Source organism: Geotrypetes seraphini, chromosome 11 (assembly GCF_902459505.1).
Source record: "Geotrypetes seraphini chromosome 11, aGeoSer1.1, whole genome shotgun sequence".
In the NCBI taxonomy this organism is placed as follows: Eukaryota; Metazoa; Chordata; class Amphibia; order Gymnophiona; family Dermophiidae; genus Geotrypetes; species Geotrypetes seraphini.
In genome coordinates, this window is record NC_047094.1 from 115,491,549 (window position 1) to 115,509,665 (window position 18,117).

At 42.0% G+C, this 18,117-nt stretch overlaps 1 protein-coding gene across 5 annotated transcripts in view; it reads right to left on the reverse strand.

Annotated features, from left to right (window-relative positions):
* The window catches only part of MYLK2 (myosin light chain kinase 2), a 275,761-nt gene that overhangs the window by 50,205 nt on the left and 207,439 nt on the right, over positions 1–18,117 (reverse strand). For all 5 annotated transcript variants that reach the window (XM_033963945.1, XM_033963947.1, XM_033963942.1 and 2 more), the window contains one exon: positions 11,484–11,554. In XM_033963945.1, coding sequence (XP_033819836.1) covers positions 11,484–11,554 — 71 coding nt within the window. The remainder of the gene's footprint in view (positions 1–11,483; positions 11,555–18,117) is intronic.

The window sequence follows — 18,117 nt, forward strand, 5'->3', positions numbered from 1 at the left end:
GATAGAAGGGAGGAAGGGAGAAATGTTAGGCCTGGGGGTGGAAGGGAGAGAGAGATGCAGCATATCTTATTTTTCTTCCATCTCATTGTTCAGCATCAATATCCATCTGGGCCCGGTGATGTACCCCCTTTAAGCTGTTTAACTGCTCCCTGCAACTCCTTACCCTGGATGGGACGATTCAGCATGAAACGATCAGGTGAGGTTAGTCTGGGCACCCCTGCATCCGACAGATAATCCTCCACCTCTGGACCCCCCCAGCCATCTCTGGATGCGTAAAAATCTTTATAGTATTGTAGAAATCTATCCACTATGTCCGGCGTTGTAGTAAGTTCTCTACCTGAACTAAGAAGAATGCGGGAAATGTGACGATTTGGACTTTTAGGTTTGGTCAAGTTAGCCAACAGACGCCCTGCTCTGTTCCCAAATCTGTAAAATTTAAACCTGCAATAATGAAAATAGTGTTGAGTGTGTTCATGCAATAAAGTATTTAGGGCATGCTAGGATGCCGCCAATGCCTCCTGCGACTGTTGGGATGGATGTGCAATATGAGCCCTCTTTAGACGTTTATACTCGTCCTCCAAATGTAGAATTCCCCGAGAAAGCCGAAGTCTGTGTGCACTAACATAAGAAATAATGTCCCCCCGAAGCACGGATTTAGCCGCTTCCCAAAATAATAACGGTTGAACCTGATGCTGAGAATTGAAGGTAACGTAATCGTCCCATTTCTGAGTTAGATATTTCTGAAAATGCAAGTTTTTAAATAAATAGGACGGGAACCGCCAAGTTCCCCCAGGTACTGGGTCAGTACCAGTCAGTATGTCAAGCCAAATAGGGCAATGATCAGACACAGAAAGAGGACCCACTTCTGAAGCCTGTATTTTAGGTAAATATGCTGACGATGTCAATATGTAATCTATGCGGGAAAATGTATGATGTGCACGAGATTGATGTGTAAAATCCCGGTCGGTAGGGTGTAACAGACGCCATGGATCAATAAGGTCTAATGTATCACATAGATATGGTATACCCTTAGTAAGACCGAATGACTGAGAAGAACCCGGGCCCGTTCTATCCATGCTAGGGTCCAGTACCTGGTTAAAATCACCCAAAAGTATCAAAGGGTTATTAGGGTCCCGGATGCCGAGCCCTGCCAATGTGGTAAAAAATGTATGATCATATTGGTTAGGTGCATAAATCATGAGCAAGTTAAGTATAGAGCCTGACATTTTAACCCTACATAATAAAGTCCTCCCCAAAGTATCGTGATAGATTTGTTCTACTGTTCCCGGGAATCCCTTTCTCACCAACAAAACCACACCTGCCTTCCCATTAGTGGAAGAAGAATAACAAACCTGTCCCACCCAGCCTCGCAGAAGTTTAGCATGTTCAGCATCCGAAAGCCTGGTCTCCTGAAGACAGGCCAAGTCAGCTTTATGGTGCTGGAGACGCTGTAGGATTTTACTGCGCTTTACAGGAGAGGTAATCCCACATACATTCCAGGACAAAATGCGAAAAGTTTTAGTATTCACGATTAATCAATCAGAATGTACATTTCACAATACCTCTTACCCATATCCCCCGGCTCCCAGCCATACCGGAGGGACATAGCAGATAAACAAAGCAGTAAAGCTAAACAGAAGATTGCATATGGAACACTCTCAGAGACCACACTGGAAGGAAAAACATGAAAGAAAACAGATAATACCAAGTTCACATCTACAAATCCCCCCTTCCCTCCATCCCTACCCAACCCATCATGTTCTCCCATACTCCCCCTTGTCCCATCTATTCCCCAACCTTCTGGAATCTGTACTGACCCAAAACCTCCAGGTTTTAGGAAAGCAGATCACATCTTAGAGGCTATCAGAGCCCTGCCTTCTATAATCTTAGTATAATATATGCACAATAAAACTTATAACTCTTAATCTGAAATGTAGAGACCCCCAATACCAGGCATACAATAACTGCTAATCATGTTAGTCAAGTAGCTCCCGAAGTGAAGTCCGAAAGGTTAATAAATTCTCCCGCTAAGTCCGCAGAATCAAATGTATGCCACTTTCCATTATGATGTATTTTGAGGACTGCAGGATAGAGAAACATAAACCTCCTCTTTTGGTCCACAAGTTTAGAGCAGAGAGGATGGAAAATCTTGCGTTTTTCAGTCAGTGCTGCAGAGTAATCCTGACCTATGCGTACAGGTAATGTTTCATATGTCAGAGGCTCTCTTTTAGTGCGAAATGCCCGCAGCAGCTCTACTTTGTGTCTATAATTGTGGAGTTTACCAATTACAACTCTGGGTCTCTGATCAGTTCCTGAACGAGGCCCCACTCTGTGCACACGCTCAAAACGAGCAGGGCCCAAAGAGGACGGCATGGGAAACTCACTTGCCAGCCACGATTCCACCACCGAAAGAAGCACCGAATCAGATATTGTCTCAGGTAAGCCGATGAAATGCAGGTTTCCCCGACGAGACCTGTTTTCCAAATCTTCAATTTTTTCTTGACAAAAACGGATTACCCTCGTATTTTAATGGTGCTTTGGTAAGTATGTTGATATCATAAATATTTAATCACAACAGGACAAGGATATTTTGACTCATGAAAGATGGAGATTGAGGAGCGCATTCAAACTTGAGATGAACACAGTTTGAAGTCAAGAAGTTTCACAATCCAGTTCTCATGAAATTGAATCATGTTATCACCTTCAGTCTTTTCAGGAAGACCCAGGATGTAAAAATTATTTGCCTTGATTGATTATTGAGATTTTTAAATTCATGTTCCAGTGTTTGAATGGATTTTTGTATGCATGGAAGGGCCTATAGTTGTAAGTCATGTATGTCAATTCTATTTTCAATCGCTGTAACTCTAGCTTAGAGTGCTGAAAGATGTTGTTTAATATTTAGAATGTCATCCTTTAGATCCAATAGAGATTCCTTATTTTTAGAAATCTTTTCTATAGTTTATTGAAATTCTTGTTTTAACATTTGAAGTAGATCATCTTCGATAGTATCCTTTTGCGACTTGCAAGGTAAGGCCAGATCAGATTTCCTATTAATTCCTTGATTTTGAGTATTAGTCATATTTGGTATGCTTTGATGCAGCTATGGCTTAAGAATTAAAATAAATTAAAAAATAAAGAACTTGAAAAAATAGATGGGAAGGAGTCAAGCAAAAGCTCTAAACCGCTATCTTAGGTGCTGCTCACAAGCGCCTCCTCATACAAGGTGCTTCCTTTTGGTTTGTCTTCAACACCCAGAGTTTTCACCAAGTGTTTTTTGCAGTAGTTTCCATTTATCTGTGCAATAAGAGATTATCCATTCCTGGAAAACTGGCTCATATTCTAATCTAATCTAATCTTTGGTTTATATACCAGATCATCTCCCAGTGGAGCTCGACTCGGTTCACATATAATTAAGACTAGGGTACATAGCAGAACTAATTAAAAAACTAAAGTGCATAAGAAAAATAACTATAATATTATCATTTCATTGAGACTGTAGTTAAACTAAACCATTTAAAAATTGTGAGAACAACAAAGTTTTCAGGAATTTACAAAATAATTGCAGCTGGCCTAAAAGCTAAATGGAGTCAGGAAGTTCATTCCAGATCTCTACAAACTTGAAAACAAAAGATCGACTGAGCTTCCCAGCAGATTTAATTCCCTTAAAGGAAGGGAAGGCTAACTTATATCTTTGTGTGTTCTCAAATGGAAAAGTCTAAGGGTATTCCAACATAAGGGACAAAAGGATCAAATATTCCATAGAGAAGCCTGAAGATTATGCATGCACATTTAAACTGGATCCTAAAGTGAACTGGGAGCTAGTGAAGCTTTATCAACAAAGGAAAAACATGATCATAAGAACATAAGAATTGCCACTGTTGAGTCAGACCAGTGGTCCATCATGCTCAGCAGTCCGCTCACGTGGCGGCAATCTGGTCTAAGACCAGCACCCTAACTGAGACTAGCCCCACCAGCGCACATTCCTATTCAGCAGAAACTTGTCTAACTTTGTCTTGAATCCTTGGAGGGTGCTTTCTACCACTCTCTGACTCAGAAGAATACAAAGCTTTATAAAACTCTAAAAACTGTTTTAAAATACTTTCAATTTGAGGGTGAGTCTCACCTTTTTCATCTTTAATCGCAACAATTTTTACTTTTCTTTTTTTAGCTTTGAGATAATTAGCTAAAATTCTTCCCACCTTATTCGAGTTTCCATAATATAAAGCTTGCTGAGAAAACAATTCTTTTCTAGCCAATTGAGAGGAAATCTTATTGTATTTATATTTAGCATTTAAAAGAGCCTGTAAAATTGATTGTTCCCATTTTAAAACTAGTTGTGATTCTAATTATTTAATGTTTTGTTCAAGATCAGAAAAATCCTTTATAAGTTGTTTCCTAATATGAACCGAATGCAAGACGATTTGTCCCCTCATGGTAGCTTTAAAGGCATCCCATAAGGTTTCCAATGAGATTTCCTCTGAGGCATTAATTTGAAAATATTCATTCATTTTTAATTGAAATTCTTCAAGAAATTTTGAATCTGCAAGCAATGTATTATTAAATCTCCATACAGGTCTACTAGAATCTTTATCTGCAAATTTAAATTCAATCCAAACACCACCATGATCAGACAAAATAATTGGATCTATGGCAGCAATAAACTTTATTACCTGCTGTACTAAAGTACCTGATACAAAAACATAATCAATTCGTGAAAAGGATTTATGAACCTGGGAGCAAAAAGAAAATTCCCAATCATTGAAATGGAGAATCCTCCAAATGTCCTTGAGTGCACATGAATGCACCAGATTATCTAATCCTAATGACTTTATTATTCTACTAGGCTTTTTATCCAATAATGGATCCATCACAGCATTAAAGTCCCCTGTCACAACTACATTAGAAGCAGCCAGTGGTAGTATCAACTGTTGAAGAGTCTTAAAAAATTCATCCTGATGCAAATTAGGGGCGTATACATTAAAAAGCGTCATCTTGTTTTCTCCCAAGCTCATGTCTACATGGATCCATCTGCCTAGGAGATCTGCAGATTTTAATTTAAGTGTAGCTAAACACTTATTACTAACTAAGATTTCCACTCCAGCTTTTTTACCCACAGCAAGGGCATATAAACATTCACTAATCCAACCTCCTTTTAGTTTTTTTGATTCAGTGGCATTTAAGTGAGTCTTGAATGTAGTATATCAGCATTTTATTTCTTTAAAAAATTAAGTGTTTTCTTTCTCTTAATCGGATTATTGAGGCCATTGACATTTAATGAGAATATTTTTAAAGACATCCTAAATAAATATACCAAACATTCCAATCATAATCTTTCCTATCAAAGTATCCCAAAAATAAATTTCCATACACATCCAGAACCCTTCCCCATCCCTTGCCCTCCCGAGCCCATATTCCTATCCCTCCCATATCCCCCCTCACAAAGACACTTTGATACGGTGAACTGGTACAAGACAATGGACCCACTACCTATCCCCTCCCCCCATGCCCTCTATAAACCTAATGCATATAAAACATTTTTCTTATCCATTGTGAAAATCTATTATTCTAAAATTTATTTCAATTCTTTTCCCCAAATAGAATCCAAATCCTAGCTTAATATTTATAATTTAACAATATTACATTTTAACAATTTTCCCTACTGTAAAAGATCAGTTTATACTGTAAAAGAAAAATGTCATCAATTCAATAATAAACAATACCTTTAATCTTTAATATTATTATCAAATCCCTGTATTAAATAACCTTAGAGTATTTGTAACCTATGTGTTCAAATTTTTAATGGAGACAAATAATATATATTTAAAGAAATAAAGAATTAAATGAAATGATCATTAATATTTTCACTATCTGTTTTACATTTCTGAATAAATTATTAGTAAATTATTTCCTCTCAAAAATTTCCCTTTAAGTTAGATATCTCTCACCCTATAAATATTATGAACATTTAAATATGTTGGAATAATTTATAAATACAACCATAAACTAGCATTAATATAGCCTTTTTTCTAAAAAAAATAAAAATAAAAAAAATACAAAGCATATTGTGACAGGGAAGCCCCTGTCCCAGTGAAAATAATGTCTAAACCTCCCCAGCATGCATCAATGGGGTCTGGAAAACCTGGCCTGGAGCAGGAACAGCTGACTCAGCCAGGAGGGAAGGTGCAGAGGCAGGGTGTAGCACAGCCCAGTAGCCAGGTGGGGAGGGCACTGAAAGCTAATTATCTCCCCTATCAGTCCTTTCCTCAAAGCCAGAAACATAAAACCAACCCAGGAGGGGGTGGGATCAGCACTCGTGGTGTGCAGGACAGACTGCTTCAAATAGGAAGCAGGAAGAACAAGAGGGGGAGCTCAGCTGGCTATAATCAAGAGAGCCCAGCCACACGCCGAGACTCCAGCTGCTCCAGAGTGCCTGTTCCCCAACCTCTGATGTTTGCAGGACGCCAGCTCCACAGCAGGGAAAGTCTAATCCCAGGGAGGTATGGTACCCAGCCCAGTCAGTCTTGGGGGGAAAACCCGGGAGTTGGCCCTCAGGGAAAGTATGTTATGAGAGAGCTGGCAGGCAGGCAAGGAGGGAGCTGGGAGGAACAGCCGGAGGTTAATGGGTGGAGAAACAGCCCTGAATACCTGAATAATGAGTGGGAGATGAGCAGTCTTCCTGATGAGAATGAATTTGAAGAGGGCATGGATATAGGAGGGAGTGAAACCTGAAAGGTCTTTTCCTGTCCTAGGAGAAATCCAGTCCTGGTTAATTAAAACCCTGAACTAAAGCAGGGCTTGGAGCAGGGCAGAAGCAGCTCTATCCAATGAAGTGAAGCTATTGTAGGAAGTTTGTTTTGCCATACTTCTATGGAACTTATAAAAGAAAAGTTAATAGTTTTGTTTTCCTCTTGAACTGAAGCAACATATGAGGAACCTGAGAGCTGGCACAGGATGTGCTCAGCTGTATAAAGGAACTCAGGACATACGTGAATTATTGTTTTGGAGCAGGACTTTTTTCTGTTCACTAGTACTGTTTGATTTCTGACCCTAAAACCCAGTGCAAAGTAGTTTTGGACTGTGATACTGGTAATTGTATCAAAGGACATTGATGAAAATTCCTACCCAGTTTAATGTTTTTTTTTTTCCTTTATTCTGAGAGCAGTAATAAACCTGATGGATTTTACTCACGATCCGGCATCCGGGTTTTTCTTTCAACCAGCCACATAAAAGGCGCTACAATAAATCTACCTGTGGTCCGAGCCCAGCTTCCCACCTACTTAGGGACTGGCCCGGCCACAATATATAACAAAAGAAAATAAACATATATTGTCAAGGAAACATTAAATTTCCAAATTAGTCAACATATATATTTCCTCCATTTAATCCTTCCAAACCTTTTGACGAATCTTCTTCCACTAATTTCATCAATCTTTACAGCATCTTTAACCATTTCAGTTGGTATTTTCATCTGCTGACCAACTCTAACCTGCATTTCTGTATTCCCATTCACTGATCTTGTTTTCACATAAACAAACCCACACCGGCAATTAATATCCATGTATTAAGATCTCTTCTCTTTCTGGTTCCGTCCATTCATCACTTCCTAATCTGTCAGTGTTGTCTGTCTATTAATTGAACAGTGAATTCAGTTTCCGTAACTGCAAACTTTACCAAAAGTCACTTGCTGACTCCAAATGTAGATCAGACTGCGTAATACAGTTGACATTTCCTATAAGGAGGATCATTTCCAGCCTCAACATATTAGATAAGTATTAGAGAACAAATATAAATGTTTTCCTCCCAGTAACCTGCTCTCACTTTTCCATTGTCCCACGTTGAAATCTCTTCATTTAAAAAGTCCATCTATTTTTCTCTCATAAACTGTCATCTGAATTAGTTATACTTGTCATATCCAACTGCCTTCCAGGAAAGTTTATTTTGAAGAATATAAAAAGTCATCTTAGCATAAAAATCATTAATATTTGAAATTAACTCCTTGTTTTCCAAATCATGAATTGTCATTTGATTCAATTTTTTTTCAATAAATTCCTCCAGTTTAACAGGATCTTGATAGTGTTGCTTTTCAAGTATTTGAACGTCTCTCCTGTCCCTCCTTTCTCTAGGGTATATATATTCAGGGCTTCCAATATCTCCTCATATGTCTTTTGGCGCAAAACCGGTTCGATTTCAGTTCTTTCTTGAGCACTGCAATGCTCTAATGGAGCAAAAGAATTCTGTAGGTGCAACTGTGAGGATGTGTGCTTCTGTGTCACGTGTCACAGTCTGCATGGCCCTACTGTGATCTATTTATTCCTTGATTGCATTACTCTTTGAGGCAGTGGTGGCAAATTGGTATGATTCTGTAGAGTGATGGAAGTTGGCTTTGATTGCATTCAATTCCTGCTTAAGATTTCTGAGCTCTGCCTTAATACCAGAAAGCTGAAGACCATTGGTATGATTTTGTGGAGTAATGGAAGCTGCTTTGATTGCATTCAATTTCTGCTTAAGATTACTGAGCTTCTCCTTAATACTAGAACGCAGAAGACAGATGGGGCAAGCCCTAAGTGTCTAAATGGTGCGCCTTGGAACTTAAGTGCCACAATGATTGCACTGAATAAAGGTCATCTTGATTGGATGATATAGGAAGTGACTGATATATAGACAATACTTACGAGTAACAATCCAGGGGTGGGTGGAACAATTTGTCCTTAATTCAGCAGAGAACCAAGCAAATGAGAATTAGGTATTTAAGTAGTGTAAGCACAGAGTGGGAGGGCCTAGGAACCAGAGATCTGTAAGCTGTGTTAGCTATGAAACCTATCTCCAGTGTAATTTTCTATTAAAACACCTTTCTATACTCTGTAATAGAGCCTGACTACAGTTAAGAGGTGTGGGGAGGAGGCTAGCAAATGTATATATACCAAGTTCCTGCCCAATAAACCAGCTGCAAGACTTAATCTGCTACCTATCCAAGTTTTGGCAATGCAAAATAAACCTTACAGAGCTTATCTACAGTTCAAGAACCCAAGTTAGGAAAAATTAGCTGCTCAAGAAAGACTCTTGTACCAAGGTTAGCCAAAAAGGAAGGAAAAGCTTCTTTTTTTTTTTGGAAGAAAGAGGTCAAGGTTTGAAAACAGAGCAGTAATTAAGAACTCAGCAAGCCCTGTAACCAGACAGATTACAATTATAAAATAAAAAAAAAGCATTTATCAGACTTGTGGTTCAGGTCTTCCAATGTCAGCACATGAGTGATATTATATAGGTCTATAAAATACTGAGTGAAGTGGAAAGAGTAGATGGGAATCGCTTGTTCACTCTTTCCAAAAATACTAGGACTACGGGGCATGTGATGAAGCTACTAAGTAATAGATTTAAAACAAACCAGAGAAAATATTTCTTCAATGTGTAATTAAACTTTGGAAGTCTTTGCTGGAGAATGTAGTGAAATCAGTTAGCTTAGCAGGGTTTACAAAGGGTTTGGAGAAATATCTAAAAGGGTGGGTAGTCCATAGGCCATTATTGAAATGGCCTGGGGAAATCCACTGCTTATTCTTAGGATAAGCAGCATAAAATCTATTTTATTACTTGGGATCTAGTAAGGTACTTGGGACCTGGATAGGCCATTGTTGGAAACTGGGATACTGGGCTTGATGTACCTTTAGTCTGTCCCAGTATGGTAATTCTTATGTACCCTCAATAATAACTGTTGCCACCATTTCTGACTGGAAATGTTGCAGGTCTGCTGTTTGCTACATAGTTTCTGATCTGCGTACATGCAAAGTTTTATATTACTTCACGATTTCTAGCAGTGGATGGATTTTGTGTTGCTATTACTGAGGTGATACCAGAATTTGAAGTCCATAAGCCATTATTAAGATGGATGTCGGAAATCCACTGCTTATTCCTAGGTTAAAATATGTTTAGGATCTTGCCAAGTAGTTGTTGGAAACAGGATATTCGGCTTGATGGATCTGAGGTCTGTCCCAGTATGACGGTTCTTATGTTATTATTAGTTTTGTATGACAAGTGATAAATCTGGGACTGATGTGTTAAATACAATTTTTTAATATAGGATTGAATGTTAGGCAAATTCACACTAAATGAAATATTTAGAAGTTGTTTTTATTCAGCAGTGAATTTTAGTGTTCAGTGTGTCATACACATGAATATTGTCCATCAGTCTGTTACAACAGAATAGGTTGAGAACCACAGGTCTAAAGCATGCATTGAGACTCCAGAATTTGGCTTGTCTCTGGGTATATGGCATCCTGAAGGTTTTGTTTTTTAGTTTTCTACCTTGTAGCCTAAATTTAGTCTCCATCTTCCTGCTGCTCATTTTGATCACAATATCCAGCAACTCCCAATCATGCTCTGGGTGGTGTGTGAGGACCATTATCTTTGCATCAGGTAGGCAGGTTACTAAATGATCCTCAGGGTTGACAGCCACCCAGCTAGTTTTACTGCTAATTGAATCACCAATAACAATGAGCACTTTATTTTTTACTTGGGGCTAGATTCACAAACCTGCCCGATCGGCCCGATCCCTGCCCGATCCGGGCAGGTCCGATGAATTCTCAAAATCTCAATATGCAGATAGGGACGATCGGAGGAATGCCCCCATCTGCCTGCCCGGATCGCTCTATAGCGATCCCAGCGCATGCACAGACCATCTGTAGATGCATGCACTGGACCTCCGGGCCCGGCAGAGATTTTTTTTTTTTTTAAATTGAGCCCATGGTTTTAACCCACTTAAGCCCATGGGTTAAAACCACAGACAGAGTCGGGGCAGGCACGTGACCTGGGGCAGCGGGAGAGTCGGGGTTGCAGGAGGCGTTTGGGGCAGGCAGGAGATCAGGGCAGCAGGAGAGTTGGGGTTGCAGGCAGGAGAGATTGGGGCAGAGCAGGCAGGAGAAGAGCATCGGGGGCGGCAGGCAGGAGAGATGCAGGGCAGCAGAGAGCAGGGCTTTGGAAAGTCGGAAAGACAATTTTGACTGGTCCCCAGCAGTCGTTTCTTTGGATGATCGGCCAGCCCAGTCGGTTCAAAATTTGGTTGGTGAATCGCATTCCTGTCTACTTTGCTTGTGTTTCTCCTCATTTGCATGCACGGATTTGAAGCGGATCGCAGGAGAGGTTAGTGAATAGGGCCTGAGGGAAATCTGGTTGCAAACCGATCGGTACACGATCAGTTTGCTTTGTGAATCTAGCCTTTGATGACACATCTTGTACTGTAGATGCATCATCAGGTAACATCTCCTGATAAACATGTTCATGTAACATGTTCCAGGATAATTTCCTGCCACTGACCCATGATGGTCTCTTTCTTGGTGCACCATGACAAAGGGAGACAAATATAGAGAAGTGTGCGGAGGAAACAAATGAAAAGAGAATAGGGTTCAAAACTGATACTGAGAAACAATAAGAATGGGGATCTGTAATTTTACTATCTACAACAATGCTGAAGTAGAAGGAAAGATGTACTATACCTGCGAGCAAATCCAAAATCAATAATCTTTACCATGTGGCTCGTTTGACTCACACATACAATGTTCTCTGGCTGCAACAGACAAAGGCATGAATCAGAAAAAAGGACAGAATAACAATCCCATTTCCTCTCAGTTCTCTGACACCTACCTTCTATCATCTGGTTCTCTCCCAGTTGCAACAAGGAAACAGAAGATTACAATGTTCTTTCTTTATAATTATTATTACGTTTTTGCCATCTGTTTATTATCTGTTAGACATACATACAGTTAATTACAAAATCCTTCCTTCTTTGGGGGATTATTGCATGGCTTATGGTTAAAGTTACAATTAAAAATGCCCCTGTAACTGTTAGAAGACAGAATGTTTGGTGTTTCAGTACTGTACTAAATATAATGCCACTCATTTACTCATATATCAAAATGTTGATGTTTCTTTTTTTATGACAGCAGTTTCATTCTGCTCATTTGGAACTCGGACTCAGACATGGCAGTATAAACCTTCATTCACAATACAGAATGACACAGGGACAAAGTTTGTTCCCGTCCCTGCAGGTTCTGTCCCATCCCAACAAGTTCCATTCCTGTCAACTCTGTCCTTATTTGCACAAACCTCAAACAGTTACAATTTTATATTTAAATCTTTTTATTAAAATTTAAAAAGGGACACTTCTATACAACTGTTTATAAATCACATAGAGAGCCTTTCCATTTCAATCTGGTTTTGGTACAACTTTCCCAAAGATTCAGTTGCTCATGTTTTTACATCATTTGGGAAGGTAGTTGGATACTCTTTCTGACATGGGTATAGAAGAGAACCTAAACTGTGTAGTGGATGAATAAGAAAATAAGGGCCTGATTCTTCAAACATGCATCCCGATTGCAGGCAGCAGTAGGCATTCTACCGTCTTTTGGTAGCCAATTGGGTCGCATGTTTAAAAATAAAATTGTGTGATGAAGGACACCTATATTGTAGGCATCTGTAGCATGTCTATGGAGACACGTAGGGATGCTTAAGCACCCCCAAAGTGGGGTGTGGGCATGGTTTCATCCGGAAGTGGCATTCAGCATACTTAAGCATTGATACAAGTCTCCATAGGTGCAAGAGAGATGCCTTAAATTGTCACAACCCCAGCCTTAAAGCTAGGCTTGTGCCCAAGAGAATTCCTCAGAACTCTAGCCTGAAACTGAAAAGGGCTGATCAATTTGCCAGCTCTAACTCAGGAAGACAGTCAGACTCTGAGTTCAAAATGAGTACTCAGGAACAGGAACTCTGTGGGGAGGTGGAACACCAGGGGAATAGCTTTAAGGAACCTAGAGTAACCTTGGAAAAGGAACAGCCTAGGAGGCGGGCTCCTAACTCAGGGAGTGCTCAGCTGCTGAGATTAATTAAGTCACAGGAGAAAGCTCAGCAGAAGCAGCAGTTTGCCCTTCCTTCCCCCTGGTTAGGGCGTGGTCAACTAAGAGCTTTAGAAGCAGAGCTTAGGAAGGACAAGTCAGTCTGTCTTGGGCCAGCAGAGGAAGGAGTCTCGAAGGACTGGGCTCCTGAAGGCAAGCAGAGTAATGAGGTTGAGATGGTGGATGCAGAAACTTTCCCTGAGGCAAACCAGCCAGCCAGCACTGATGCAGTAGAGGAGATGGATACTTCCATGGATTTATCAGAAGTCTACATGGATGAAAGTTAAGTTTGATTTCCTTACTGTTTTTTTGAATCCTTTTTGCTGTCTGGAAGCACAAGGACTAGTACTGGCAGAGTGAGCATTGCTAGGCTCACTGCTGGATTCGGCGCCTTGTTTTGTGGGACACTGAATGAAGTTTGTTTTTGCATTTTTGCTTTTACCTTTTTTCTGCTTGCATGGATCTCTGTTGCTGAATGTGTGAGAGGGACAGTAGTGGGGAAAATCCACTGAAGATCTTCTCAGGTTGGGATCGTGGGGCCAGTTTTGGCAAGCTTTATATGGTGGATTCAGCTACCCCCCACCATCTTGTTAAGATGGCTGGGAAGGCCTGACCGAAGCCAGGCATATTCGGTATATTGAGCTAGGGCTTGTGTACCCTAGGGAAATCTAAGACAAGACTGTGAAAGTTTTTGTAGCTCTGGTTTTTTCTCTTGTTAGGGTGAGAACTGTAAGACAAAGCTATTACAGGACTATCTGGACACGAAAGGAGGGGACTATTTTTACAAGTCCCAATTTTCTGGTTTATATTTGATTTTGAGTTCAAAGCTTGAGCTGTTGCACTTTTGCTATTTGGGGAACTGGGATAAGAAATAAAGTTGGACTAAGATTTTGAAAAACACTTTATTTTCCTGACATTTTGATGTTACAATGTTTATGAAATCCAGCAGGACTTTCAACCTCTTTTGAAAGCACACTAAGATCTGTTGTTGTTGAGCCCTGGTCGGTAGCCAGACACCAAACCCGGCACCAGCAAGCTCACAAAATGTAGGCCTGCAAAATGCTGGCCTACATTTAAAGGGTCTGTTTAGCGATTCTCTGTAGGACACCAATGTGTGATTGATACATGGTCAACGGCCATCTCTTAGGCATCTGCTGAGATCGGTGTCCTATAGAAAATCAGACTCTAAGGTCTGGATTCTGTATAGGGCGCCCGGTCTCGGAAGCCGCCTATGCGACTTTTGACAATTGCATATGGGCGGCCTATACAGAATCGTCCTAAGCCACCTAACCACCATGACTCTTTAACTGGCACCCATTTTACAGGCACTGGTTAGAGAATCGTGTTGCCGCTGAGTTGACCGCGGCAAGGGAATCTCCCTGCCACGATCAGTTTAGCTGCCATGGCAGGGAACCCGTACCCTGCCGTGAAGACAGCAAGCAGGAAGAATGCCCAGTCCCTTCTGCTGGGGCCCCCACCCACAAATGATGGCACCCACAAATGCCCCCACTCATGAATGTTGGCAGCAAGAGGAGTGCCCAATTCCTCCTGCCACCACCCCCCAAAGACATCCCCCGGCAGAAGGGGTGTCCTTTCCCTCCTACTGAAATCCCCCTACATCCCTACAAAGATCATCAGCAGGAGGGATACCCAGTCCCTCCTGCTGGAACCTCCCTGAAGGGCAGACCCCCGACTCCCCTACTCCCGGTTGGGCTGGGGTGGGGGTGTCAGGAAGTCTGCCCTTTGGGGGGTGGGGCCTGGGTCCTCTTTTCTATGGTTCTGTAGACAGGTATGTTCTGATCTTTGCGGTGGTGTGAGGGGGTCAGTGAACATTGGGGGAGTGTGTGGGTTCTTTACTTTGACTATGCAGTTGTTATTTGGTCACTTGGAATATCTTTTGGGCACTTATACTTGTTTTTACATTATCTAAGTCAAAACGTAAAAGTTCCATCCAGGAAGACTTGTAAAACCTTCAATTATCCTCACGGGATGACTAACATAAGAACATAAGCAATGCCTCCGCTGGGTCAGAACTGAGGTCCATCGTGCCTAGCAGTCAGCTCACGCGGAAGCCCAGGACCTGTGCAGTAATCCTCTATCTATACCCCTCTATCCCCTCTTCCAGCAGGAAATTGTCCAATCCTTTCTTGAACCCCAGTATCATACTCTGCCCTATTACGTCCTCTGGAAGCGCATTCCAGGTGTCTACCACACGTTGGGTAAATAAGAACTTCCTAGCATTTGTTTTGAATCTGTCCCCTTTCAACTTTTCCGAATGCCCTCTTGTTCTTTTCTTTTTCGAAAGTTTGAAGAATCTGTCTCTCTCCACTCTCTCTATGCCCTTCATGATCTTGTAAGTCTCTATCATATCCCCTCTAAGTCTCCTCTTCTCCAGGGAAAAGAGTCCCAGTTTCTCCAATCTCTCAGTGTATGAAAGGTTTTCCATACCTTTTATCAGATGTGTCACTCTCCTCTGAACCCTCTCGAGTATCCTTCTTAAGGTATGGCGACCAATACTGGACGCAGTACTCCAGATGCGGACGCACCATCACCCGATACAACGGCAGGATAACTTCTTTCGTTCTGGTAGTAATACCCTTCTTGATTATATCTAGCATTCTGTTCGCTCTCTTAGTGGCCACTGCGCACTGTGCCGTCGGCTTCATTGTCATGTCTACCATTACCTCAATCCGGAGAAGCAAAGCACTGAATGAATACTTCTGCTCAGTCTTCACCTGTGAGGCACCGGGACACGGTCCGCAGTTGAAGGCAACACAAAGCACAGAAGACCCGTTTCAGAATTTTGAGTTCACACCAGGTGAAGTTTACAGTGAACTGGCAAGACTCAAGGTGGACAAAGCCATGGGACCAGACAATTTGCACCCAAGAGTGCTCAGAGAATTGAGCGATGTCCTGGAAACCGTTGGCTGAGCTATTCAATCTCTCCCTAAGTAAGGGGAAAGTTCCCCTGGACTGGAAATTAACTAATGTCGTTCCTCTGCATAAAAAGGGTTGCAGGGCAGAGGCTGCGAATTATAGACCAGTGAGTCTCACATCAATAGTGTGCAAACTCATGGAAACACTAATTAAAAGCAAATTGGACACGATCTTGAATGAAGGGAATCTTCGGGATCCCAGTCAGCATGGATTCACCAAGGGTAGGTCCTGCCAATCCAATCTCATCAGCTTCTTTGACTGGGTAACAAGAAAGTTGGACTTGGGAGAGTCTTTGGACGTCGTGTACCTGGACTTCAGTAAAGCTTTTGACAGTGTCCCACACCGCAGGCTGCTAAGCAAGATGGAATCGATGGGGTTAGGAGAGACACTAACTGCATGGGTCAATGATTGGCTGAGTGGCAGACTTCAGAGGGTGGTGGTTAATGGTACCTTCTCTAAAACATCGGAGGTGACCAGTGGAGTGCTGCAGGGCTCGGTCCTGGGTCCACTCCTTTTCAACATATTCATAGGGGATCTGACTCAAGGGCTTCAAGGTAAAATAACACTATTCGCCGATGACGCCAAACTATGTAATATAGTAAGTGAATGCAGTTTACAGAATTATATGGCGCAGGACCTGCTTACATTGGAAAGTTGGTCCTCAACCTGGCAGCTAGGCTTCAATGCTAAGAAATGTAAGGTCATGCACCTCGGAAGCGGAAATCCATGCAGGACGTACTTCTTGAATGGATAAACTTTAACTAGGACTTCAGCAGAACGAGATTTAGGAGTAATCATCAGTGCAGACATGAAAACTGCCAATCAAGTGGAGAAGGCTTCATCTAAGGCAAGACAGATATTGGGTTGTATCAATAGAAGTTTTGTCAGCCGAAAGCCTGAAGTCATAATGCCGTTGTACAGGGCCATGGTGAGACCTCATCTGGAGTACTGTGTGCAATTCTGGAGGCCACATTACAGTAAAGATGTGCGCAGAATTGAATCGGTTCAACGGACGGCCACCAGGATGATCTCGGGGCTCAAGGGTCTCTCGTACGGAGAGAGACTGAACAAATTGCAGCTCTACACTCTTGAGGAACGTAGGGAGAGGGGAGACATGATCGAATCATTTAAGTTCCTCACGGGACGTGTCGAAGTGGAAGATGATATTTTCTTTCTCAAGGGACCCTCGGCCACAAGAGGGCACCCACTCAAACTCAGGGGCGGAATATTTCATGGCGACACCAGAAAGTATTTCTTCACAGAGAGAGTGGTTGATCATTGGAACAAGCTTCCAGTGCAGGTGATCGAGGCAGACAGCGTGCCAGACTTTAAGAATAAATGGGATACCAATGTGGGATCCCTACGAGGGTCAAGATAAGGAAATTGGGTCATTAGGGCATAGACAGGGGGTGGGTAAGCAGAGTGGGCAGACTTGATGGGCTGTAGCCCTTTTCTGCCGTCATCTTCTATGTTTCTATGTTTGTTAAAGGCATCCACCATGGGATAAAGCCATGCCATGGCATGAGCACATTTCAAGGGACCCTCAGGAGTCTTCCAGATGTCTGTAAGAATTCGAACAAGATCAGATTAAACAGGAAAAGAGGCAGATTGTGGTCTCTGGTCACTCATGAGGGAACATTCTGCAGTGAAAGGCTGCTCAGACTGTAGCTTTAATTCCTGGAGAGATTCAGATATCAAATCCACAAGATGCGCATGCTTGAAAAATCTGAACACAGTGGGATCCTCCCCCAAATCAGTGGCTCCGCATCTATTTGGATCCTGGAGATCTGGCCACATCTGTGACCGCCGTAGTGCTCCTCTGCAAAAGCATATCAGGCGCAACGGTGGTCACTACCGGCTTACCTACTGCCCCCCCCCCCCCGAGGGAAAGCAGGAGAGAAGACCCTGGTCCACAGGGAAAGAGGCTTTATGCTTTATCAGGCATACTTTCTAACTAAGTATGCCTGATAAAGCATATTTTTAAAAATCCAGGGAAAACCTATTCTCTGCAGTGGGAGTCGATCCCTGTGCACTAGGTTAGGACTGTGAAGGATTTACGGGGGTTTATTTCCTGCGATGCATCTGTGTTTTGCCAAAATGTCACATGTGCACTCCCCAGGGCGCCCTCCCCCCCCTCCTGACATCGTTTTCATGAGAGTCAGGACAGAAGGCATTAGAAGACCCTCCTTGGAGGTTGAAGACATGGAATCTAGGCTAGTCTCTCACCCCTCATGGGCTTCAGTGCACATGGAACACATCTGACAGCCATCCATGCAAATGAGGAATGGTTCCATGACATCCT